General features: G+C 41.4%; 1 protein-coding gene across 4 annotated transcripts in view; it reads left to right on the top strand.

Annotated features, from left to right (window-relative positions):
- NOD1 (nucleotide binding oligomerization domain containing 1) overlaps nt 1-22,247 on the top strand; it is a 32,214-nt gene extending 9,967 nt beyond the window's left edge. For all 4 annotated transcript variants that reach the window (XM_014603248.3, XM_019498085.2, XM_059728803.1 and 1 more), the window contains 10 exons: nt 1,626-1,800; nt 3,862-5,665; nt 8,236-8,319; nt 10,172-10,255; nt 11,662-11,745; nt 13,218-13,301; nt 15,825-15,908; nt 18,251-18,334; nt 20,064-20,147; nt 21,728-22,247. In XM_014603248.3, the coding sequence (XP_014458734.1) occupies nt 1,626-1,800; nt 3,862-5,665; nt 8,236-8,319; nt 10,172-10,255; nt 11,662-11,745; nt 13,218-13,301; nt 15,825-15,908; nt 18,251-18,334; nt 20,064-20,147; nt 21,728-21,800 (2,640 nt within the window). In that variant the 3' untranslated portion in view covers nt 21,801-22,247. The remainder of the gene's footprint in view (nt 1-1,625; nt 1,801-3,861; nt 5,666-8,235; nt 8,320-10,171; nt 10,256-11,661; nt 11,746-13,217; nt 13,302-15,824; nt 15,909-18,250; nt 18,335-20,063; nt 20,148-21,727) is intronic.
- The last annotated feature ends 633 nt before the right edge of the window (nt 22,248-22,880 follow it).

Genomic DNA, 22,880 nt, shown 5'->3' with positions numbered 1-22,880 from the left:
GATACATTTGGGCTTTAGATTTGTCCCCAGTAGAGAACAACAATAAAAACTTCTTGGAATTCTAAGTCTTCCAGTAGAGGAAAAAGATCAGTTCAGGCAGTTTTTCCTTTTATAATGGAGACATTGTTTTAAAACAACACCTGGCTCTGATTTCCCTGATAAACCAGTTACGCAGCTTAGAAATTTCAAAACTGCCTCACAGCTGGAGGCACATAAACCATAAAATGCTCAGAGCCCTGGCCTTCATCAATTTACAGACTTCCCCTAGCATAATCAGTCTTCTTGAATAATGGAATTTATAATAATACTGCTTATCTGTGTAGTAAAAAAATCTGAGAGCTGAAAAATGACAATATTTATGGTCATCTTGCCATTGTAACAGAACAGGCTGTCAGCAGAGGCAGCATGCACTTTACAGTATTAACTAAAAAGGAGATTTTGTGAACCTCTCTAAAAAGCTATGTTAGGTTACAGAGCAGTCTTTGCTTTAAATCACCTGTCCAAAGAAAAACAAAAAAGCTATCATCTTCTTGGTGTCTACAATGTACTTTCTCCTTCACTAAGATCATGGCAGACAAAAGCAGCTACCTCCAGAAGCTTGAGGAATTTGAAAGCTTGAGGAATTTGGCTACTGAAGAAATTACGCCTTTGGCTAGTTCAGTTTCTTGAGCAGGAACAGAATCCAATCCAAGAAGTACTTGGAGGGACTGCTGTACTTTCTAGGGGCAATTGAACTAAGGTCTTCATACACTGGTTGCACAAAAGTCAGACTGTATCTTGCCCTTATACCTACCCACACTGCAAATCTACAGTTGCTTGAAGATGAGACTAGAAGGCTTGGCATGTGGTTATCTTAAGAATGGTAGGTCAACCTTATGCTAATATAAAGATTATCCAACAAGTACCCTCAGAAACAAGTTCTCCATCATTCGTTTCCAGCTGTCGGCCCTTTCCAGCTGTCAGCTGGAGTCAGTCCTTTTTGCTAACAGGTGTGAGCATTAAATCTCTGACTTCTGGGTGAGTTGGGAATCCAGCATCACCTGTTTTTTCTGGTAGCCTTGAAGCGCTGAACTAGTCTGCTTGGAGGGAAGAATGCTCATGTTTGGCTCTATATTCAGTCTGGGAGAAGCCTTCCACCTCCCATACTGCAGGTCAGGCTAGGGTCTGATGTACAATTAGGGTCTGATGTACACCACAGCTGACCCTCACACTTTGAAGGGCCAAGTCTGGAGGCCAGAAATCTGTTTTCTAATTTCACTTTAATCTGGGGAGGATTTAAAATTTCCTTCCCTAGTCTGTGTACCCAAGCAGGCCTGGAAGATGCTTTGCTGCTCCACAGTACAGACCCATTCATCTCTGTAGTTAACATCTGTAATTAAGGACTGAGATTGAAATCAGAGCTCCAGGTCCAGTCCCTCTGTAACAGCTCAGATCTAGCTACATCATCCAAACACACTGAACTTTGGGATGTTGAAGGTCCAGATTTTGAATTGAAATTTTTAAGATGGACTCAAGTTTTCTTTTTCAAGTCCTGTCTCCAGTGCTGAAGGGCCCCAAAGCATTCTGTAAATGTAACAGATAGCAAATTCTGCACATTACTAACATTTCACTTGTTCTTTCTTCAGGTTCGTAAAATTCTGGATCTGGTTCAAAGCAAGGGAGAAGAAGTTTCAGAATACTTTGTCTATACCCTGCAGAAAGTCACTGATGCTTATCATGAGCTTCAGCCCTGGTTGGATGAAATAAGATTTCAGCCTTCTGAGCATATTCAGAGTAAATTGGTTGTAAATACAGATCCAGGTAGGTAGTCATGTAAGGTTTTGCATGCAAGTCAGTTCTATGGAAAAAAAACATTTCTCCAGTAAACTCAATTCATGCATGAACAGTAACTTAATTAACCTATGTATTGATTATTTTCATTCTTTGACTTCAATTATTTTATCTATCAAAATCAAGCTTTAAAAAAATGTATAACCAGAGATATAACCCTCTGGTTTTCAGTATAGGGAATACGTGGTGAGATTTTTTTCAGCTCTCCCGTTACTGCGCGTGGCTGAATGTGGGCTAAAGACCCATACACAGTTGCTGGAAATTATCTTGGTGAGACCAGCACTTAGTATACTTCCAGATACAGGTCTCATCATTCCTCAGTGAAGGGAATATGAAGCAAGAAGGTCCTTAGAACTATGGGAGATCCTGAGTAGTGCTAAGACCAGTTGCTGTGACTTGGACAGTCCTCTCTACTGCCTAAATCAAGGCAGTCTCTGTTCCAGACCCCAAAACATGGTAGAACCATGAGGGTCCAAAGATGGATGAATGACACAATAACCCCCTTTCTCAGAAGTTTACAAGCCTCCCCCAAGATGATTAGCACTAGTCAGCCATATGACAGAGATTTCAATAGTGCAGTTACACCATTCCAGAAGTGGTGATCAGTTTGTGATGAAGTGATCAGTTTGAGGTGAATTAAAAGAGACATTTAAAACAAAATACTAACGTTAGGGTGAAGAGAGGAACAATGTCCGAATGTTCTACTGGGGGCCAGATGGAGCAGCTACAGTGCTACACTGTGCTCTGTAGTCTCAGCACTTTCAAGTGAATTAAAGCTTTCCTTTTAATCCAGTGGTAACAACGGAAATTTTTTAAGCATGAGTATCCTTAACTACTTTGTCTCAGTTCTTTTTAAGGGAAACATTCTGGGGTTGTAAAGAGGGGCTTGAGTAATCAGTCAGCCTGTACTTTTAAAACAGCATGGCATCTAAATTATCCTTACAGGCTGGATGTTCCAATCAGGTATGGTGCAATAAGGACATAGAGCAACCTATATGTAAGATCACCATTTTTAACATGGAATAGGAAGAAACATAGGTATTTCTGTAGGGTCCATGCAGCCACAGCCAAAGGAAAAAAATATAGAAACACTCAGCTCGTAGATGAAAGTGTTACATCTTTGTAAGCTCCATCTGCAAATCGTCTACAGTATTAAATTACAGTCCCATTGATTTAGTTGAAGAGGTGTCTGTCTCATTTCACTTTTTCTCCCCAGAATCTCAAGGCCATTTTTAAACTAGAGCATCAGTCTCACATTTAAGTCTAATATTGACTAGCTTTTTACATAGTGCAGTATCTTTGTGGTGACTGTTTGTGGCAGAGTGACAGACTGCTGATTTATTAAGCAGGACATTTATGTATGTTTGTTCTTTTAAATGTGATAACTGGAACATTTCCCAGGTGGCATAAATACAGAAATCACTCTACCCCTCTCCCCACCTGAAGTGAAGAGTCCTTTGCAACACTACCAACAGCCATGCTGCCCAATAGTGTGAAGTTTCTAGAGCCTGAGTTATGTGTTCTACACATAGAAATCATAATAACAACAAGACAAGGAGTGAATATTAACTAGTTCAATAAAGCTTCAAGAGGAATTTAGATAGGTAAATTGCAGCTACCCAAATACTGCAGGCATGTCAAACTCACCCTGGGTTGAATCTGGAAGACCTGACAAAATGAGCTGTGCCTTACAAAAGCTTGTGCATCTCTGAATTAGTCTAAAAGATGCAATTCTGCCCTGCCTTCTGCTTGACTTCAGACTAACACAGCTAACTACTACTTTTTTTTTTTTGCATCTACCTTGAGCAAAAAGAATGCTAAGCATATATCTGATAAGAGGTAGAAGGGAGTTAGCTGTAGCCTTCAGCAAAACAGTTTTTTTATTGTGCTAACTACTTACCTGTGAACTAGAAGCAGTTGAGCTTGTGTGACCTGTAAGTCTGTCTTAATTCTCAAGCATGGCAGGATGCTTTGTATTTAATGAAGTATTGGACTTGACTGCTTTTAATAATAGTTCATTCTCTTTTTTAGTTAGCAGGTACCGTCAGAAACTCAAGTATGAATTGGGAAGAGACACAAAGTTTGTCATGTCATATGCTCAGAAGGAGGAGATGCTGCTTGAGGAAATCTACTCTGATAATATCATGGAACTGGTCAGTTATGCCAATGAGAGTCTTGGCAATGTGAACTGCTTAGAAGCCCTGTTTGATGATAGAACTGGGCTGATTAATGAAGATGGAGAGACCATCTGTGTCTTTGGTGATGCAGGAATTGGAAAATCCATTTTGCTGCAAAAAGTGCAAAATCTTTGGGCCCGAGGAGAGTTGGATGTAGGTGCCAAATATTTTTTCCGGTTCCGGTGCAGGATGTTTAGCTGCTTTAAGGAGAATGAAACCATCAGTCTGAAAGATCTTCTGTTCAAATACAACTGTTACCCAGACCAGGACCAAGAGGAGGTATTCAGCCACATCCTTCAGTTCCCTCACACAGTCCTCTTCACATTTGATGGGTTTGATGAGATCTATTCTGACTTTGACGTAAACAGCGTTCCTGAGATCTGCTCACCCAGCGAACCTATCCACCCACTCACCCTGTTGGTGAGTCTTCTTAGAGGAAAACTTTTGAAAGGATCAAGGAAAGTTCTCACAGCAAGGACTGGGACTGAGGTCCATCAAAACATTATTAGGAAGAAAGTATTGCTCCGAGGCTTCTCCAGCAACAACCTGAAGGCATACACTAAGATGTTTTTCAAAGATGAGGGGTGCCAAACATTGGTACTGAATCATCTAGAAGCTAACCCCAGTCTCTGTAGTTTGTGTTCAGTACCTTTGTTTTGTTGGATTATCTTTAAATGCTATGAACATTTGCATTCCATGTTTGACATCCATGAGTTTCCAGATTACTCTGTTACGTTGACGGACGTGTTTTTGCTCATGACTGAAGTCCACTTGAACCGAACTCTGAAAACAGATTTGCTGAAGAAGAACACCAGGAGCCAAGTGGAGACATTCAAGTCAAAAAAAGAAACCCTGCTGTCTTTGGGTAGAATAGCCCATCGGGGAATGGAGAAATCTCTCTTTGTTTTTGAGCATGAGGAGGTCATGGCTGTGAATGTATTGGAAGAGGATTTGCATTTGGGATTCCTCAGGACAGTTCACAGCTATGGAGGCTGTGGAGACCAGTCCTCTTATGAGTTCCTGCACTTGACCCTCCAGTCTTTTTTCACAGCTTTTTTCCTAATCACTGAAGAGAAAGTGGGTACAAAAGAGTTACTGAAATTTTTTAATGAGTGCTCCACCCTCGAGACTACCCAATTTACCTGCCTCCCTATTCCATGGTTCAATAATCGGCCAATAGGAGAAGATCCTTTCCGAAACAATGAACACTTTCACTTCACCAACCTTTTCCTCTGTGGTCTGCTTTCCAAAGCTAGACAGAAGCTCTTGAGACATTTAGTCTCACCTATGGCCATTAAGAGGAAAAGAAATGCTCTTTTAACATATCTCTCAGGAAGCATGAAATCTCATATGAAGGGCCTGACGCGATCAAGGCTTGCAAACTATAAGCAAGTTCAGGTTACACCCAATTTTGTTTGGATGCTGCGGTGCATTTATGAGACTCAAAGTGAAAAAGTGGGGAAGCTGGCTGCAAAAGACATGCGGGCCAATTACATCAAACTCACTTACTGCAATGCCTATTCAGCTGACTGCAGTGCCATTTCCTTCATTGTGCATCATTTCCACAAGCATCTAGCTCTCGATCTAGACAACAACAACATCAATGACTATGGAGTTAGACAACTGCTCCCTTGCTTTAGCAAGCTTGGGGTGATCAGGTAGGGTTCTGTGCCAAGCAGCTGCTTCTCTGAGGTCTGTTACACAGCACAAGTATTAACCTTACAGAAATTCTTTGAGGTGTGATAGTGCTAGTGTCAGTGCTCCTAGAAATAAAATGCTTTCAGATTTTAAGATCTGGTTTCAGAAGCCTCTTTCAAAAGCAGAAGCCTAACTGGAGATGGCTCCATAAAGCCAAATTTTGATCAGCCCATAGTTTGCCCATTTCCTATGTGTGGGGGTCTTTGCTGAGACAGTGAATAGTCAACCATAGGGAGGAGGTTTGATTTGAAGATCCAAATTGCAAAAAAAAAAAAGAACGAAAAATCAAAACCACCAGAAAAACTTAAAGTGCTTAGGCCAGTGGTTTTGGTTGGGTTCCTCTCAAGTCTGTCTTTCAAAAAATGAGTCACAGCTCAGTCTCTCTCAAAGGTCCAATACAAACTTTATTTGCACTCCTCTGAAGGAGAAAAGCAGAAGCACCTAAACATTTCAAACAAAATTAAGTCCTAAGGTCAGAATTCAGATTCCTCAGCCTGTAGTCCTGTAGCATTCCAGCCCCTCACAGTCTTCGACTGCCTTGATAGTCTGTGGCAGAAGGCCAGTATCTTCTAGCATTTTTTTTTAATTCCCTGAAACTCAGGATAATTGGTTTTTCACTGGATCTGTTACTCCTAATTGGCCATAGCCTCTGCTTTTCTCTGTAAACCTTATCTGCCCCTGAATAAGCCAGGGATGTTAGACTCTGCCTCCTCTGATTAATTTGTAAAACAATGTAGCTCAGTTCCCAAAAGCAGGAATTTGAGGAAAAATGCCATAGCACAGTCATTTTCAATCTTTTTTCATTTGCGGACCCCTAAAAATGTTGATTGGAGGTGTGCACCCCTTTGGAAATTTTGAATGGAGGTGTGGACGCCTTTGAATTGTAAGTGTGGGTATTCCCTTACTTTTGATTGATCATTGTAAGTATGGGTATTCACATACTTTGATGGTCATCTTTTGCAGACCCCTTAGATATAGTCTGCAGACCCACAGGGGTCCATAGACCACAGGTTGAAAATCACTCCCATAGCATAAAACAAAAGGGAGAAACATATAGGTCAGGACAATCTTTCTGACTCCATCAGTCATACGTGCTTACCCAATCTTACTACATGTGGGTGTCGAAAAGTATAGAAACAACCCCACTCAGCATTAGACTGCCCTGTCATAGTGCTTTTTGTTAGCATAGTGTATCTTGGCTTGAGGTATTTCATTTCCAGTGCCTAGCTCCTATGGGATAGAAAATGTATTGTGTCATGAGAAAAGTTAATTGCCTGACCAGTCACTTCCAAAGCAGAAGGCTCTGATATATAAAAGTGAAGCCAAATTTCTTTTTTCCCTACCAACATATTTCAGAGCAGTTAAGACACCGACTCAGAATGAACAGGTAGGTGAGAGGTATTTCTCCATAAACAGATCCTGGACTATAGAGCTTGTTTGCAATTAGGACTGCTTGCAAATCTTTCAGCTGAACAGTTTTCCTGTCAGAAAAAAAAAAGATTGGTAACATTCAAAGTTTCCCTGGAACATATCAATTTATATAAGATCAAAATCTTCTATTTCAACAGAATCAAAATATTTTCTAGTATAAAAATCAAAACAAAACATTTTGACCTCATAGAACTGAATATTTTGCTTAATCAGTTTTAATTTGTTTGTCCCAGTTTAAGATAAATACACAATTTGAAATGTTTGAATTTTCCTGCGTGACTCCAGTCCTATTATTCAATCTTGTCTCTTTACAGCCTTGGTCAACCTAGAGCCTGCATGTCACAGTCTGAAGGATATAGTACTATGGGCACGTCTACACAAGATGTATAATGTATATTAGCCTAATTTAATGTGCATCACAGGTGCTTGTCTACACATACACACCCTTAATGTACATTAAAAATGGCAAAATTAGGCTAATCATGCCTAAATTTGATCATGCAAATGCAGGTATCAAATTTAGGCATGATTAGTTAAAGTACGTTAACACATGTGCAGATGTGCCAGCCACTAGGGGCACATGTCAGGGCTGTAGGGACTTGGCACCTACTTAAGTGTGCTTGAGTAGACACCTGCCAAAATTGCTTAATGCTCATTAAATTTAGTTGCACTTAAATGCATGTGTAGACGCACCCTATGTTCACTTCTTTCTCCAGGCCTTCCTTGGAGTACAGGCAGGGATAAGGAATGAGAAAAGATTAAGGACCAGCTGAGTCATCATATAGAATACCTGCCTTTTTAATCACAATCAAGTGGGAGGATGGGATGTGTCAATCTATAGCACGACTTTTTTCTGGGCACAGTGTCCAGAGCATTGGATAAGAGATTGGGAGTTTTTAGGTGAAAGGTAAAAATCTGAGGTCACGTACTTATCAATATCTTTAATGCATGGCATGAGTCTCTCTGGTAAATGTCAGAGTAAACTGTCCGTTCTCTAAATGATTAATGTACAGAAAGCAGGGCATAAAATGTTGTGTGGGTGGTGAACACCATGTAATTTGTACTGACCAAGCATCTGTTTTCTTTTACCTTTTTTTAGGCTGAGTGTTAATCAGATCACGGATCATGGAGTAAGAGTGCTGTACGAAGAACTCTCCAAGTACAAAATTGTGTCTTTCTTGGGGTATGTACCCACTGGGAATTGAAGAAATGGATCATTGTTACATTTATACAGCAACGATCTTACAACAGTAGCACTTTGAGACTGCAAAGACAGGCAGGAAACCCAAGCAACCTCATTAGTTTATTGAACCTGAGCATGTCAGGCACTGCAGGCAGTATTTTATGTCACAGCAGAGAGCGCCAAAAGGCAGCTGTCATCATAAATATGAAATAACCACAGGAGGGGAGCTGTTACTTCACACAGAAGACCTTCTTCTGCCTCCCTTGATTGCAGGATGGTCTCCCACTTATCACCAAAACAATCCCTGAAATACAGTGCAGAACATCGTTTAGTTATTAGGCTGTGCGGATGGGCACCTTCACAGCTCGTACATGATCTCCTTGGGCTATATCTGCTTCTACTGAAGTCACTTCTTGCTGTGATATAAAACAGATGGCTTAGAAAGGAAAAGGGGAACAGACGTGACATTTTAAACTGCCATATTACTGGTTCCTTTTGTTCAGAGACACATAGTTAAACCATGTTAGTCTAAAGTCAAATAGAAGGCAGAGTAGATTTACACCGTATAGACCAACCAAAGTAGATATTTTATATATACGTGTGTGTGCGCGCATGTGTGTACACACACAAAATACCTACTTTGATTAGTCTATAAGATGTAAATTTACCTTGCCTTCTACTTGACTTCAGACTAACACAGTTAACTATATTAACCAAGACATGAAATTTAAAAAAAAAAATCAGCCCTGTACTTTATAATCATGCTCAGTGTTGGCTGTATTTAATCAACTTCCTAGTCGGTTTCCATTCCTGAGCACATGCTGCTTTTAGCAGCAGTTGAAAGATAGACAGTGCATTTAATGTGGTATCTTTGTATGTGAATGTAAGGTGAGGGGCTTTTTTCTCTGTTATGATTACGGGGAAAAAACCTTGTCTTCTATTCAAGTAAATATGGTGTATATGTATATAGCATAATCTTTTGTGAGCTCACTTCATCAGGTGCTGTGAAAGGATGTGCAGAAAGCAGAGTATATAGAGAGAGAAATTAGGCCCTCTCTCCCCTCTCTCTTCCCCCAGCCTGCCACCTTTGCCTTTTTACTCAAATTTCTCTCTTCTTACGTATCTGATGAAGTGATCTTCAACTCACAAGAGCTTGTGCTATATATCTACTTTAGCTAGTCTGTAAAGTGCAATTCTACCCTGCCTTCCACCTGTACAACCATACTTGCATTTATCCATTTATGGCATAGTAGTTTCTTTAAAGGTAAAATCAGATTTTAGTCAAGTTTGAGGTAGTGGGAAAGATTACCTTCACTCACTACTTCTGGTTAAATGGCTGCACAAAGATTACTTTAATCTTTGTGAAAAAATTGTGAAAAAATGAAAGTCAGTACCAAGAATTACTTTCTCCACCAGTGCCCTACTCCAGGTATATTTACTCAGATATCTGACTGTGGTGTGGAAAGAACACAATGCATTTACAAAGGAATTTTGAGACCTTTAAAAGACTGGGCACATATTTTCTTGGTGACTATGCAACAGTATTTTTGCTCTGGTACAGAAATGAACAGAAGTTGCATTTGCTAGAAGAGAATGTTTACTGTTTCTTTTCCCCCCACATACTGCACCTTCCCACAAATAAATCCCAGGCTGATCTCTGAATTTATAGCTATCCCTTTATTATTATATTTTAATATAATGTATCATATTACCTACACATCAAACAAGACGTATTCAAATTATTGTACAGGCCTCTTACAAACAAGGTAAGTACTATATGGGTACTGTAAATCATTCAGCTTGCATATATTTAAGTTACAGATGAAATAATCTATTTTTACTATTTTTTAAGCCTGTACAAGAACCAAATTACAGACGTTGGAGCCAAATATGTTGCAAAACTCATTGAAGAATGCCCAAGCCTCACATACGTTAAGTATGTCAGATTTTTTTTTTCCTTTATGCTGTGCAATATTATAATTCAGAGAAAGCAAATTTAAAGTGGGGAGAGAGAATTTTCTTGAGTAACAAAAAAAGTTTAAGACATTTCTACATAGAGAAAAATAAGTGTGTAGTGTTACCTATTTCCTTATAATACTCTGACAGGGATAACTACCTGTAATTCTTTAATCTATAATCTTTACTGAAGACAACGTCATTCTGTGGGTAGAATTAAGTCCTATGTTAAAGGACAGCATAAGACTTATGCTTCTCAAACCCAGTCTTAGGTGCTTGAGTGAGATTTAAATGATCAATAAACTTTCTGCGAGCTTCTGCATGGGGGTGAATTTCAATCACTGTACCTAATTTTGCATTTGTTTAGACCTGACCTTTCTAGATGTAAAAAGAAGAATTTTATCTTGGTATCGCATTTCAATGTAAGAATTACCAAAAATTAGCTGATGACTTGTTCCCGTTAGTTCCAGGGGATTTCCATTGGACACATCTCCTAGGGTATTCTGACTTTTTTGAAAAACCCGTTGAGTGCCATTAATTTCTGGATGACATTTGAGTTAGATGAGAATGGGGAGGAGGGAATGAATGGCATGTACATGGAAAAATAGGACAATTTAGAGTCACCAGTCTGAATTTTTTTTAAACAAATGCACATGCAATCAAGACTCCAACCTTTCTCAGATCACACTAATTTGTATCACTTAAGTATCCACTTACAGGCCAAAACCAAAGCATTCTCCCTATCTGCCACGGGCCAAAGACTTCACTGTCTTACACTGTTCAAGTGTTGTTTGCCCTCTTCAGCAACACCTGGCAGATGGAGACAACACCTATCACCTGTACTCCATCTTCCCTATGATTTGAATAAATTAAGCCTGGAGGTAGTTGCAACTTGGGTTTATTAACTGTAACCCTCCTAAGCTCCACACTGGTAAAAATTGTGTTCTGCTTTGGGGGCATCATGGAACGTCATACAGTGGCAACTCATGTAACTCATGTTTCATGTGATGATTGGCAAGAATCCCAGCTGAGAGTAGGGCAGTGTTAAATTGTGCAGGGCATTATAACTGCACAACCAAAATTGTGCAGTTGGCTTGTTTCTGAAGTTCACCTCAGTACACTTCACTATATTTTCCTTTGAGGGCTGAAGTGTGGTCCTCCTCATATTATATTTTGCAGCTGGAAGTGACAGTGGCTATTTCTTTATAATGAAAAGTTAAAATATGGGCAGCAGTGTTACTCAATGAACATCTGTAACTGACCTCTGACGTTAATGAACTTGGCTATTAAGGTCAGTTTCTGAACTGGAGCTCAAATAGCAAACAGATTGTTTACAAAGAAATAGTTCTTTAAAAATTATCTTAACAATTAATATATTATGTGCAGAATAGGAGCAAACAAAATAACCACTGAAGGAGGGAAAAGTCTTGCCCTTGCTATCCAGAAGAGCAAAACGATGTTTGAAATCGGGTAAGTACAATTTGTTAATGCCAGTACTGCCTGTTTTACATATGCTGGGACAGCCATGGAACTCTGACACTTAGTAGCACAAGAGTATTTGGCTTTCTACATGTAGGAATGGCAGCCATGCACTATCTCTTTTCACCCCTTTGCAAAGCTCAAATACAACAAGCAGAATTACAGACTGTTAGATTAATTCAGGTTTTCAGCTTTCAGTGTTGAAAGTTAGCATTTTTGCTTTTCATTTCTTTTGTTTTCCCTTTTCCGCTAGCAACGTTTGAAAAGTATAACCAAAACTCACCCAGCCCTCACTTATAATAGAAATGGGTTTGCAGACCCCTTTCTACCTAATACAATTTCAGCAAAGCACTTAGGTGTTCTCTGCTGGAGGCAAGAATCTCTCCAAATGAATTTTGCCTAGCTTGAGAAGAAGTATTCATTTAAACAGAATATATTGAGTTTCCACATTTTGAGGCTTTTCTAATCAACCTGAAATGTGCCTAAGGACTGTGGGAAATTGTTTGAAATGGTAGTGCTTAGATGACAGAGCTCAACCGATTTCAAAAGAGTACCAGCCAATTACCTGCCAAGCTGAACATTGCTCTGAGTTGAGTCATCAGGCTTTCCCTGATTAAGAATGTTGTACCTCAAAAACAGCCTTTTAGACCTCCTCTGACAGAGTGAATTTTCAAAGCCGGGGGTCTGGAGAGAAGGATTTTATCAGGCTTCCCAGCAGGAGGTGGTGGAATTACTGTGCATAGCTTTGACACTGTAGCTTTCTTCTGGCACTGTGTTTTACCTGTGTTTTATTTAATTAGAAATATTATTCCTTGAAAGCAGTCAGAAAAATACAAAAGGTTGTTCAGGCTCCATGGATTTTTATTCCTACTTTTGGCTATCTGTCATTGAGGTAGTAATGGTCCCTCAGGCCCCTTGCAACAATAATAGGCTTATGAGTATTTTATCTCAGTGTGATACTGAAGAAGGGGGACCTGCAATCAGGTTATATGTGTCCATGTGCAATGGTCATCCTGGAGCACATGTCCTAGCGTGCATCTGGGGAGAGGCCTTTCCCACCTACACACTTCTTGCAGGGCATATCCTCAGCCTCTGCATGCAGGAAAGTAAGGAAACTGCTCCCATCATATTTGGCCTTGAATCAGGGAAATGACAGGATCTTGGTCCCTATCTCTCGTAGAACAAGAACCAGGGAGTAATGTTGCATGTACACTATAAAGAGATAGAACTGAAGGGCCTCCCTAGAGTTCTCTCCCCGAGTTAGTCTCTGGACTCTGGCTTTAAATCCAGAAAAGTGCTGGGAGTGGAACTGGCAAGGTTCAGTGAAAGTGAAGAGTGACAAATTCCTGACAAGACTGAAGCACTAGTTAGTTACACAAGGTCATGGGGAGAGTGGAATGTGCAACGACAAGGATGGCATTAAATCCATGTGTCTGATTTTCCTGATTTCCTTTCCTTGCCAGAATGTGGGGCAATCAAATTGGAGATGAAGGAGCTAAAGCTTTTGCTGATGCACTGAGGAATCATCCTACCTTAACAAACGTGAGGTAAAAAATAGAAAAACAAAAATGCTTTGGAAATGCTGGCTTTTCTAACATGCTTTGAAAACTCACCTGCCTCTGACCATCTTTACCTTAGAATGCCAGTTAGAAATGCAGTCTTTTCTCTGTGGCCAGTAGGCCACCAAGTCAAACAAAAATCTCTTTAGATTATATGAGAGTCCCTGTTAGAAAGAAGAACTGTACATCTGGCATCCTTCCTCTTCCAGTGCTTGAAATAGCAGTCTGAGACCTAGTTCCCTGTAACCTTGCAATGCATGGAGGCAGACACCAGCATAAAGAGGGTGCCTAGCACTGCTGTTCTGATTCAGTTGCCCTGCTCTATAATTGCACAAGTTGCAGGGAGATGGAGAGTCAAACCCCTGCTGTTGTGAGTATTATGGTTCACCCTCTGAGGGAGAAATAGATCCATTTATTTAGTATTGCTCACTATTGCAAACTCTTTGGGGACAGTGTCTGCACAACATTCAAGCTGTATGGGACTATAAGAGAGTAGTCCTCATAATCAGTGAGACCTCTGTTAAGAATGAAATTCAGTACGTAGTACTGAGCTAGCACTGAAATGGTTGAAGTTGGCAGTTGGGGAAACCAGCAATATAAATCTGAACCTGAAAGTTTCATCTCCTGCCAGTTTTTCAAATGCTTATTGGGAACTTGAGGGTGATTTTTCAGAGTCACGTTCCATGTCTAATGCCCGTTTCTTTATTTTGACCCTCTGTTGTCCAGTACCTTCATTTTGTTTCCTAGTGATACTGAACTCCATTATTAACGTTCTTTTGAAAGATGGAGCAAGTCTTTTCATTTCTCCCACAAGATGGCACACTTCAGTTTCTTCTGTGCAAACACGGTGATTCTGGTCAGCATGTTTAGGATCACTGGAACATGAGAATCACTGTTAAACAGATCAGACTTAATTTGGAATCCTGCCCGTGGCATTTGCAAACACTGGTGCTTCAGGTCTTGCCTAACACACAGCTATTCCAGCAGTGGCTTATCTTATTAAAACAGGTTAGTTCAGCCAGGTGACTAGTTGTGGGCCGACTTTTTTGCATCAGTGTATGCCTGAATAGGAAGCTAACTTCACCTGTTGCTTGTGGGCCTTATCCAGTGAAATCGCTGGAGAGACTCCTGTTGATTTCAGAGGGTCTTGAAGCAGACCCGAGATGCTATGTGAAATAATACGGCCCTGTATTAGTATGAAGGGTCTTGCCCTTTCATTTCACTGAGTGTCCGCATTTAGCATGCTCATGGTTGGTTTAGAGCTTGGGCTCTTGGCTCTGGGCATGAGGAAGGCCCGGCAGTGCAGTGGTTCTCTTCCCTACTGCACACATTTCCTCTCACTGTTGCCTCCTTACAGGTGCTGGGTTTGAATCCAAGGATTACACTGTGGAGGGCAGTTTGGACATGTGAACAGTTTGGTACAGTTCCTGGATCTCTGCTCCAAGAAAGCTTCTGTTAGTAGTCATTTACTAGGTCTGATACAGTTAGGTACTACCACAACTGGATTTTGGAGAACATGTTTGTGCCAAAGACGACCAAAATCAAATGCTACCTACTTCTCCAAGATGTTTTGGAGAACATAAATGAAACTTGAAAGCACAGGAGCAAATCTTCCATGTATAGGGGAAAGATTTGCTCAGCCCATGTTTGGATATTAAACATAATTTTGAACACCTACAACTTAGAATTTAACATTAGACAGACACATTTGCCAAAATCCACTTAAAGAAAGAGAAGCAAATTAAAAAAAATACCTGTGGTCTTCTACACTGAAAACTATACATATATTTATAAGTTTAAAGGTGTATGCAATAGCAGCACTGTGTTCTAGAATAACATTTCCACAATTACAGCTATTGTGATAATGTATATCATTTGATAGAGTTGTGGCAAATGCATCTGCAACTATGCATGTATTGTTGATTACATGCTCATCTCCTTTCTTTTTGAAAACATTTAGCTCCCACAGACACTGACCACAATTCTTCTTTCAGTCCTTTAACTTAGTGATTCTTAACCTTTTTAGATTCAAGGCGCCACTTGGAAAATGTCGGCTCTTAATATTCACTCTATTTTTAAGTATAGAAAAATAATAGAGCAGTTCTGTTGTAAAGAACTGAAAAAGACTGCAACAGGTCAGCACGTTTTTAGCACTATTGGTTCTTATTTGAAATCTCTGGGTTTATCTTGTGAATCATATTTGCACACCTAACAGTGCAAAGGATCTCAAGGTGCTCCAGGGTTGAGGAGTGCTGCCTTGCATACAACTGCCTGATGCTAAACCTTGAACCCTATGTAACTGAGAACAGAGTTGGGTCCAGGCTTCTACAACAGCCAGTGAGTTGTTTCCACTTGTAAAGTGTTAATTAGTTACTGTTTGCAAAGCCTTTGAGCAAGCAAACCCACATCTAAATGCTGAGTATTAGAATTGGTTTTAACACCACTAAGGTTACTTATTTTTTGTTTGAAATGAGAATTTTTACTTTTTTTTTTATATCTCTTTCTTCACAGTCTTGCATTCAATGGCATTACAACCAAGGGAGGCAAAAGCATTGCTGAAGCTATGCAGCACAACAACACTGTGAGGATATTTTGGTAAGCCATGTTGTTGTATTCTACTTCAGCTTATATATTCAGCCTGTATTAATGAAATTTAATGGGCTGCAAATGGGAACTGCAGCTATTTTTTTTTCACATGGGAAAGTAAATCTCATTTCCCTTTGGAATGGGCATGAACATGAACAGCCAGCAACACTTGTTGTTGCTTGTCTCTCCTGAAGAAGTGCTGGAGCCCAGCATATTTCACACTGAGGATATGTCTGCACTGGGGGGTACAGATGTAACTACAGCACAGGTAGGCGTACCTATGCTGTCTCTCCCCTTGCAAGCACTGGTAGCAATAGCAGTGAAGATACAGACACAGGGCTTTGGCACAGACTAGCAACCAGAGTATCTCCAAGTCATCCTTTACACCCCATGTTGCAGGTCAGGGTACCACATTTTCACTGTTGTTGTTACCTGTGTTAGCTAAAATAAAACTAGTATAGGTAACTATGCCTACCCCTGTTTCAGTCACGCATTCATTTGATTGTGTGGAACAGGGGTGGCCAACCTGCAACCTCTATGTGGTGCACAGCAGATCAGGAAGGGATCAGGCAGTAGATAGGGCAGGAAGCAGAAGGCATGGCAGCAGATTGGGCAGAGGAAAGGAATCGGAGTGGAACTCAGGTAAGGTGCAGGGCTATTTTGTGGCATCCCTGCCAAAAAGGTTGGCCACCACTGGTACAGACTTACCAGGATTTTGAGCCAAGCAGGGAAGCATTAACTCTTTTCATAGGGAAACATATAGAAGCTGCCACAGAGGCTGCCTGTTGCCAATTGCTAAGATAAGATTTTCACCTGGGCTCATCAGTGCTGAGAGAAACCAGAATGGGAGGTAGCTTGGTAGGATTCCCCAAGGGGAAGATCAAATGTTGATGCTTCCCTCTCTAGCTCACAGCCTGGGAGGGAACAGAACAGAAGCACTCCCACACAGGAGAAACAGAGGTGGGTTTGGCACTCCACGGTATTAAGAGTGCTTCTCCTTCTTGGTGGGGAAGAAACTCCCAGACTGAAAAGCCTGAAGTACCTCCCTCACAAGTGCATTGACGCAGTTGCCAGTTTTGCTGTGGGGCTGGGCTGGGTGTGTCTGTAACATGGACTACCTGCATTCCCATGGCCCTGGCTTTGTTGCTGGTGGAGCTCCCACCATCTGCACCAGGTGCCTGGGTTGGCTATTTGTTTCTCTCATTTCTTTTGCTACTGCATTTTGGCCATTCAGCAACACAGAGAACAAAGCCTCAATGAGAGGAACCATTTACAGAGACTAAACTGCAATGCAGTCTGTGCAAGGCAAGTGGGACAGGACCATTCTGCTGTGGGGGCAGCATCTCAGATCCACTTTGCACAGGTGTAGATGGCTAAAGTAGGTGCCAGGCCATGGGGAGAAAAGCTCCATGTCCAGCTAGATTCAGTGAGAAGACAGCTGAGCATCAGTGGCATATTGAGAAAGTAAGGACCACCAGACTCCTGCTATCAACTGGTAATGTGCACAAGACTGGTTTACTGCTCTGATCAAGCAGAATTCCTCCATCTTAGGATCATTTTCTTGAGTCAGATGGAGACACTATCCCCAGCTATGCCTTCCTCCCATTTACATAGTTATTTGTACTGGCATACACTTTTCTAATAGTAACATTGTTCGCTGCAAATGCACCTGTAAATCCTAGCACTGGGAGCTCTACAAAAGCTACAGTTACAGAGCAAGGCAGCTCCCTTCCTCTTTGGCCTTCCATTCTCCACATCAATCCCATCTAGAGTACAAAAAAGATTCTCCCAAACCTGTGGACCACAAGGATTAATGGCCTCTATTAAAAATTCAGGCTTCTTCCTCCCTCATATCCCTGCCAGCCTCTGCACTGCCCCCTGCCAACCTCTGCAGCTCTACTCTCATTTCTTTCCACTCTTCCCTTCACTTTCCCCTTATTCTCATCTCACTTTTGTTTTGAGAGCAGTTTCTTTGTTCTCACATGCTTTCATGCTTTCTTTGGTGCTTACAGCTATGTTGAACTGCCCACCTCTTCTAATGCACAACCTCCCCTCCCCCCCCAGTATGTTCTCCAAGGCCTGGTTCTCCTAACTCACGTCAGAAGTCCCACCTCCACCCACATTTTTACCAAAAGAGCCAGTACCCTTCCCTCTCCTACCTTTTGGCTTCTCCCCAGGGTATTTCGCATCCAATCTTTGAAGTCAGTAAGGGCAGGAACTGTCTCACTATTTGTGGCTTATCTAAAATTTAGTGCATTGTCAGTAAGTTAAATAACTGTGAAGCAAAAGATGAAAATGTGAAATGGGGAGCTGTATAAATATCTCCTGATTGAACTGTCTTCCTCCATTAGGTTGACTAAAAATGAGTTGGATGACGAGGCTGCAGAGAGCTTTGCAGAGATGCTGAAAGTCAACAAGAAGCTAGTGCATTTATGGTGAGTTCCACTTACACGCAGGTCTGGTCTCTTTGACAACCATTGCATTGTGGCTTCAGCTTGAGGCCTGCTTAGGTCACCATAAACTTTATGGGCAGGGCCTGGATACACTGGGTGTTTGGGTGACAAGTTAAATAAGCCCAGCTGCCTCTAACATTTTTCAGGCTTTTGGAAAATGTGCATGAAATTGGACACCTTCATCCACCTTCAGGCACCACAGCAAGGGTCCTGAGTTTTAGAGGTGCTGAACACCCACAGTTCATAACAAAAACAGTGGAAGCTCTTGAGTTGTCGGCACTTTTAGAACTTTGACTGGAGGTGTTTAGCTTTTGGCATTTACAACTGAACCTTTTGTGCACAGTTTATTCTAAATCTCTCTTAAAATAGCATGAGCATAATATCTTTGGACCAGTGCCTGCATAAGGGCTCAGCACAACTCTGTCACTGCTGCCAGTAGATAAATTTATATCCTGGCTTTCTTGGTTAAGCCAACTCATGTCTCCAAATGGCAAATGGACCCAGGCAGATATTTACACTTGAGACGGAGCCAAGCATTCTCCCAGTATCTAGAAGGATTCACAGCGTTTTGCTGTATTTCCATCCATTGACCAAGTGCAGAAAGTCCTTTAAAGTAAACTCCTCCTTGCCTTACTTCAGAGGTTCTTGAAAACAAATTCTCTTTACCAGCTGAGTTACAAACCTCTGCTAGTTATGGGGGACATTACCAAAAACCATGAGGCACATGTTGAGTGAGGCCAGACTACTATAGATCAGTGGTGTTCTCAGATTTGTGAACCCCTCCCCCTAGCCCTTAGTAAGGATCGCCTGCTCCCTCAGTTTCTGTATTTGTACATTTTATGTATTTTCTCTTTAACACTCATGCTAGGGGGTAGTTTGTTTGATAAAGGAGCATTTCAGATGCATTTCTCCATAATCAAAGACTAGATGGAACTCTCCATGTACTACCATGGCTCAGTTAACTGGCTGGAGAAGTTGCCTGGATCTGTGGTTCATGTACTTCTGCCCAGAAGTGGAATGTGTCAGAAGTACTTCAACCCTGATGGAAACCAACTTCACCGGGAGGGTTTGTACCCACTTACACCTAGCCTGTTTCCAAAAGGCTCCCAGTTCCTCACTGGCTTGATAAATGGGACCAGGATTAGAACAGAATTTGGGTCTCTCACATGATAAACTGTAACTTCTAAAAAAAAAAGTCAGCCTGCCGCAGAATAGACACACAAAATTCTGTCTGCATCACTTAAATGGTGCTCCTTTGAAGAGTTTTAGCTAAATAGAAAATATAACTCTGACATTAAATTAGAGTAAAGCATTTTTATGTCAATGGATTCAGCTTTGCTAACCCCACACTGAGTGCAATCAGCTCCTGCTCTTCAGTCAAAAAGCAGATGTTCCATCAATTGTATAATTAAGCTCAATAACCCTAAAACACACGCACATACTTTTAATCAAGAAGCTCTAAGAGCCCAGCCCTACTTCTAGGAGTACATCTGTGGGGAGACTGTCTGCCACCAACATGCTGTCCCTGCAGACAGCAATCAGAACCACCTCTCCTGGCAGCCATCCAGCCATGCTATTCAGTGTCAAGCTTAGCTGGGAACCAAGTGTTGTTTTCTCAGTCAAACACCCCAGACGTTAGCCACTTGTGCAAGGAAGGAGATGCTGCAAATTGTACCTGAACAGCTGGACTGACAAAGTGCTTTGTTTTCAGGCTTATCCAGAATCGAATTACAGTCAAAGGGGCCCAGTATCTCTGTGAAGCTCTCCAGGAGAACACTGCCATTAAAGAGATCTGGTAAGGCCCTGAGTCTCAGTAAGCTGCTTTCCAAACCACTTTGACTACAGACTGCTCGCAGGAAGGGTTTTCTGTTTTGTTTCATTTCGTTTTGGGGTATTTTGGGGAGCTTTTCCAGGAGAAAAAGTTTATAGCAAATTCCTAGAAAGTTAGTGTATTTTCAGCCTGTGAGGTATGTGACTTTCTATTCCAGCTATCTTGGCTAAGCTAATTCATGCCTCCAAATAGTAAATAGACCAGGACAGATATTTGCACTTGAGATGGAACCAATCTCCCAGTAGCTGCAAGAACTCACCATTCTATTATTGACCAAGTGCAAATGCTTGTACCTGCAGTCAGTCCCATAGGCTTCTCTCTGACTGCATACCTGGCCACTTAAGAGTCAGGGTCTATTTTACAGTCTTGAGTTTTGTTTAACCTGATTTAATGTTTTCCAGCTTTCTTTCTTGTTTGTGCTTTGATTTTTTTTCAGGCAGAGCTCCAGGCACAAAAAGTGCTAAACTGCAAGATTAATTTCTTGCACGATTTGCTTGCTTTAGATTAGGGAGGCATCAACCCCTGTGTGCACACTTTGAGGCACAAAGCCAAACTCCCTCCACCTTCTCTGTGGGTAGTTAGACCTAACAGAATCAGACTACTTTGTGCTGCTGCTTTTAGGCTAAGTGTTTGCTCCACCACACATGCACACATGGATATATAGAGAGATATACATAAATAATACAACACCCCCCCCCCCCATATACCCACATGGTTTAAAAAAATGCAAGGATGTTAAGTTCTTGTTTTGAAAGAGCTGCCAACAAGGGAGCCTGTCTTTAGATTTCCCAGTGAGAGTATTTTCTGAGGGGCTACAGCCTTTTTAGGGCTTGGTACTTTTGAAAACTAGGCCATTTTAAATCAGGGACTTAAATGTGAATCTAGGAGCCTACCTTTAAGGACAACACATAAAATTTTGCTCTAGAATATTTAAGTAGTCCATGAAATAGCCCAGTAAATTAGGTTTTGTCCCTTTTATAGCGACAGGGATGAATGAGAGTGAAATGGGGACCAGGGCTTTGTCTATTTGCTGACACTAGATGCCCAATGCTGGGAACCTTCAGTAGCTGGATGATACCATTCACAATAGCCATGCCATTGTCAGCCATTCACCCCACAGGCCTTTCAAAGCAGCATAGCCAACTTAAAGGCCATGTCTTGGCCTTCTTCCAGTCAAGGCTGTCTGGCTGTCTAAGGATGGTGCTTCTAACTCCATCACGAGATAACCCAATCCCCTGATTCAGTTTTCTAAAGTGTCAAGCCCCTAGTAAGCTCTTGTGCTTGCACAGGACCTATTTATTTAAGTAATTTAAGCCATTGCTTTTGAACAGTGTTGCCCTCAGTATCTGTAACAAGGACACCAGTGTGAACTGGGTGTGAGGCACAACCTGCTGGGCTGTGCTCTGAGGTAAGCATCCAGGACACACAGCCTGAGGAAACCCATCTCTGCTTCAAAACTTTGAAAAAAGAAAGAGACCTGGAATTACCAAAAGCCACAACATGGGCCCTGATTTACTCTCCTTTCCTTTCACTCTCTCTGACAGTTTAAATGGGAACCTGATAAACCCGGAAGAGGCCAAAGCCTTTGAAAATGAAGAGCGGATTGTTTGCTTTTGAGCGACCACCTTCCAGTTTGGACAAGCTCAGTGTTACAAATGCTGCTTCAGCCCTTGGACAGTAGAGCTCATATGGCCTCTATCTGTACTGGGGGCAAGTGTTGAGCTGCAACCTAGGAAAGAGAGATGTGCGATTCACTGGCTTCCTGTGAACACACTGTGCTTCCCCCCACCAGCCCCCACTGAAGTGCCTGCCTATTACTCTATACTTCTGCTGAGTGCAAAGTTGCCTTAATTACTAATGAATGCATGGTGTTTGAAGAGAAAATGCTAAGTGTTATCAACCCCCCACCCACTGGCAGATCTCTGTATATTGATAAATAGATGTATTCTGTACACAGTTGTAAATAACACTAACTTATTTATATTTATATACACAATAAAGGGAGAAGGAGCTTGTGGAAAATCCAAAAGCTCACAAGCTTTCTACTCACTGTCACTAAAATAAGTTTGTAAGCACTTGGATAGTATCAATGGAAACATAAATCATTTGTGGTGGTTTTGTATACTGTTGCCCTCAGCACTGATAGTCTCTCCTGACTGATACCTGGAACTTGATTTTCAAAGGTGCTGTTCTTGCTGACTCTACATGGAGTACCAAGTACTCAGCACTCTGGCAAAGTAGTACGTTGGACTTCAGGGCATTGATTACTTTTAATAATCCTTCCCCTACATAGGAGCTGGTTAGTGCAGCTTCCCCTAAATACTCTAAGGACAGCCAATGCTTACACAGCCAGCATGGCTTTCCTTGTCCAAAGAATTAAAGTAGGTTGCTCTCTTGAGTACTCTGCCTTGGCACCTGGCCCTAGAAGGTGCTCTGATGGCAACATACTGTATGAGTTGTCTAGCTTCAAGGTGGATAAAAACAGATCGAGTCAAGCAGGAACTTCGTATCCCTGAAGCAGGTAAGAGCAGGAGCATGTTAGCACTGATGTGGAAGGCTTTCCTTCTCTATGTGATTGAATGGAGAAACTGAGCGTGTAGGAGAGGGATTAAAATGCAAAGAAAAGTGTGGTGCTAGAACATGGAAAAAAAGATTTTCAGAAGCAAGGATTTGTGGAATGCACGAGGAGATGCTTTA

Source organism: Alligator mississippiensis, chromosome 5, assembly GCF_030867095.1.
Source record: "Alligator mississippiensis isolate rAllMis1 chromosome 5, rAllMis1, whole genome shotgun sequence".
Classification (NCBI taxonomy): Eukaryota; Metazoa; Chordata; order Crocodylia; family Alligatoridae; genus Alligator; species Alligator mississippiensis.
Note: the sequence above shows the minus strand (reverse complement) of the source record. Positions and strands in the feature narration are given on the sequence as shown.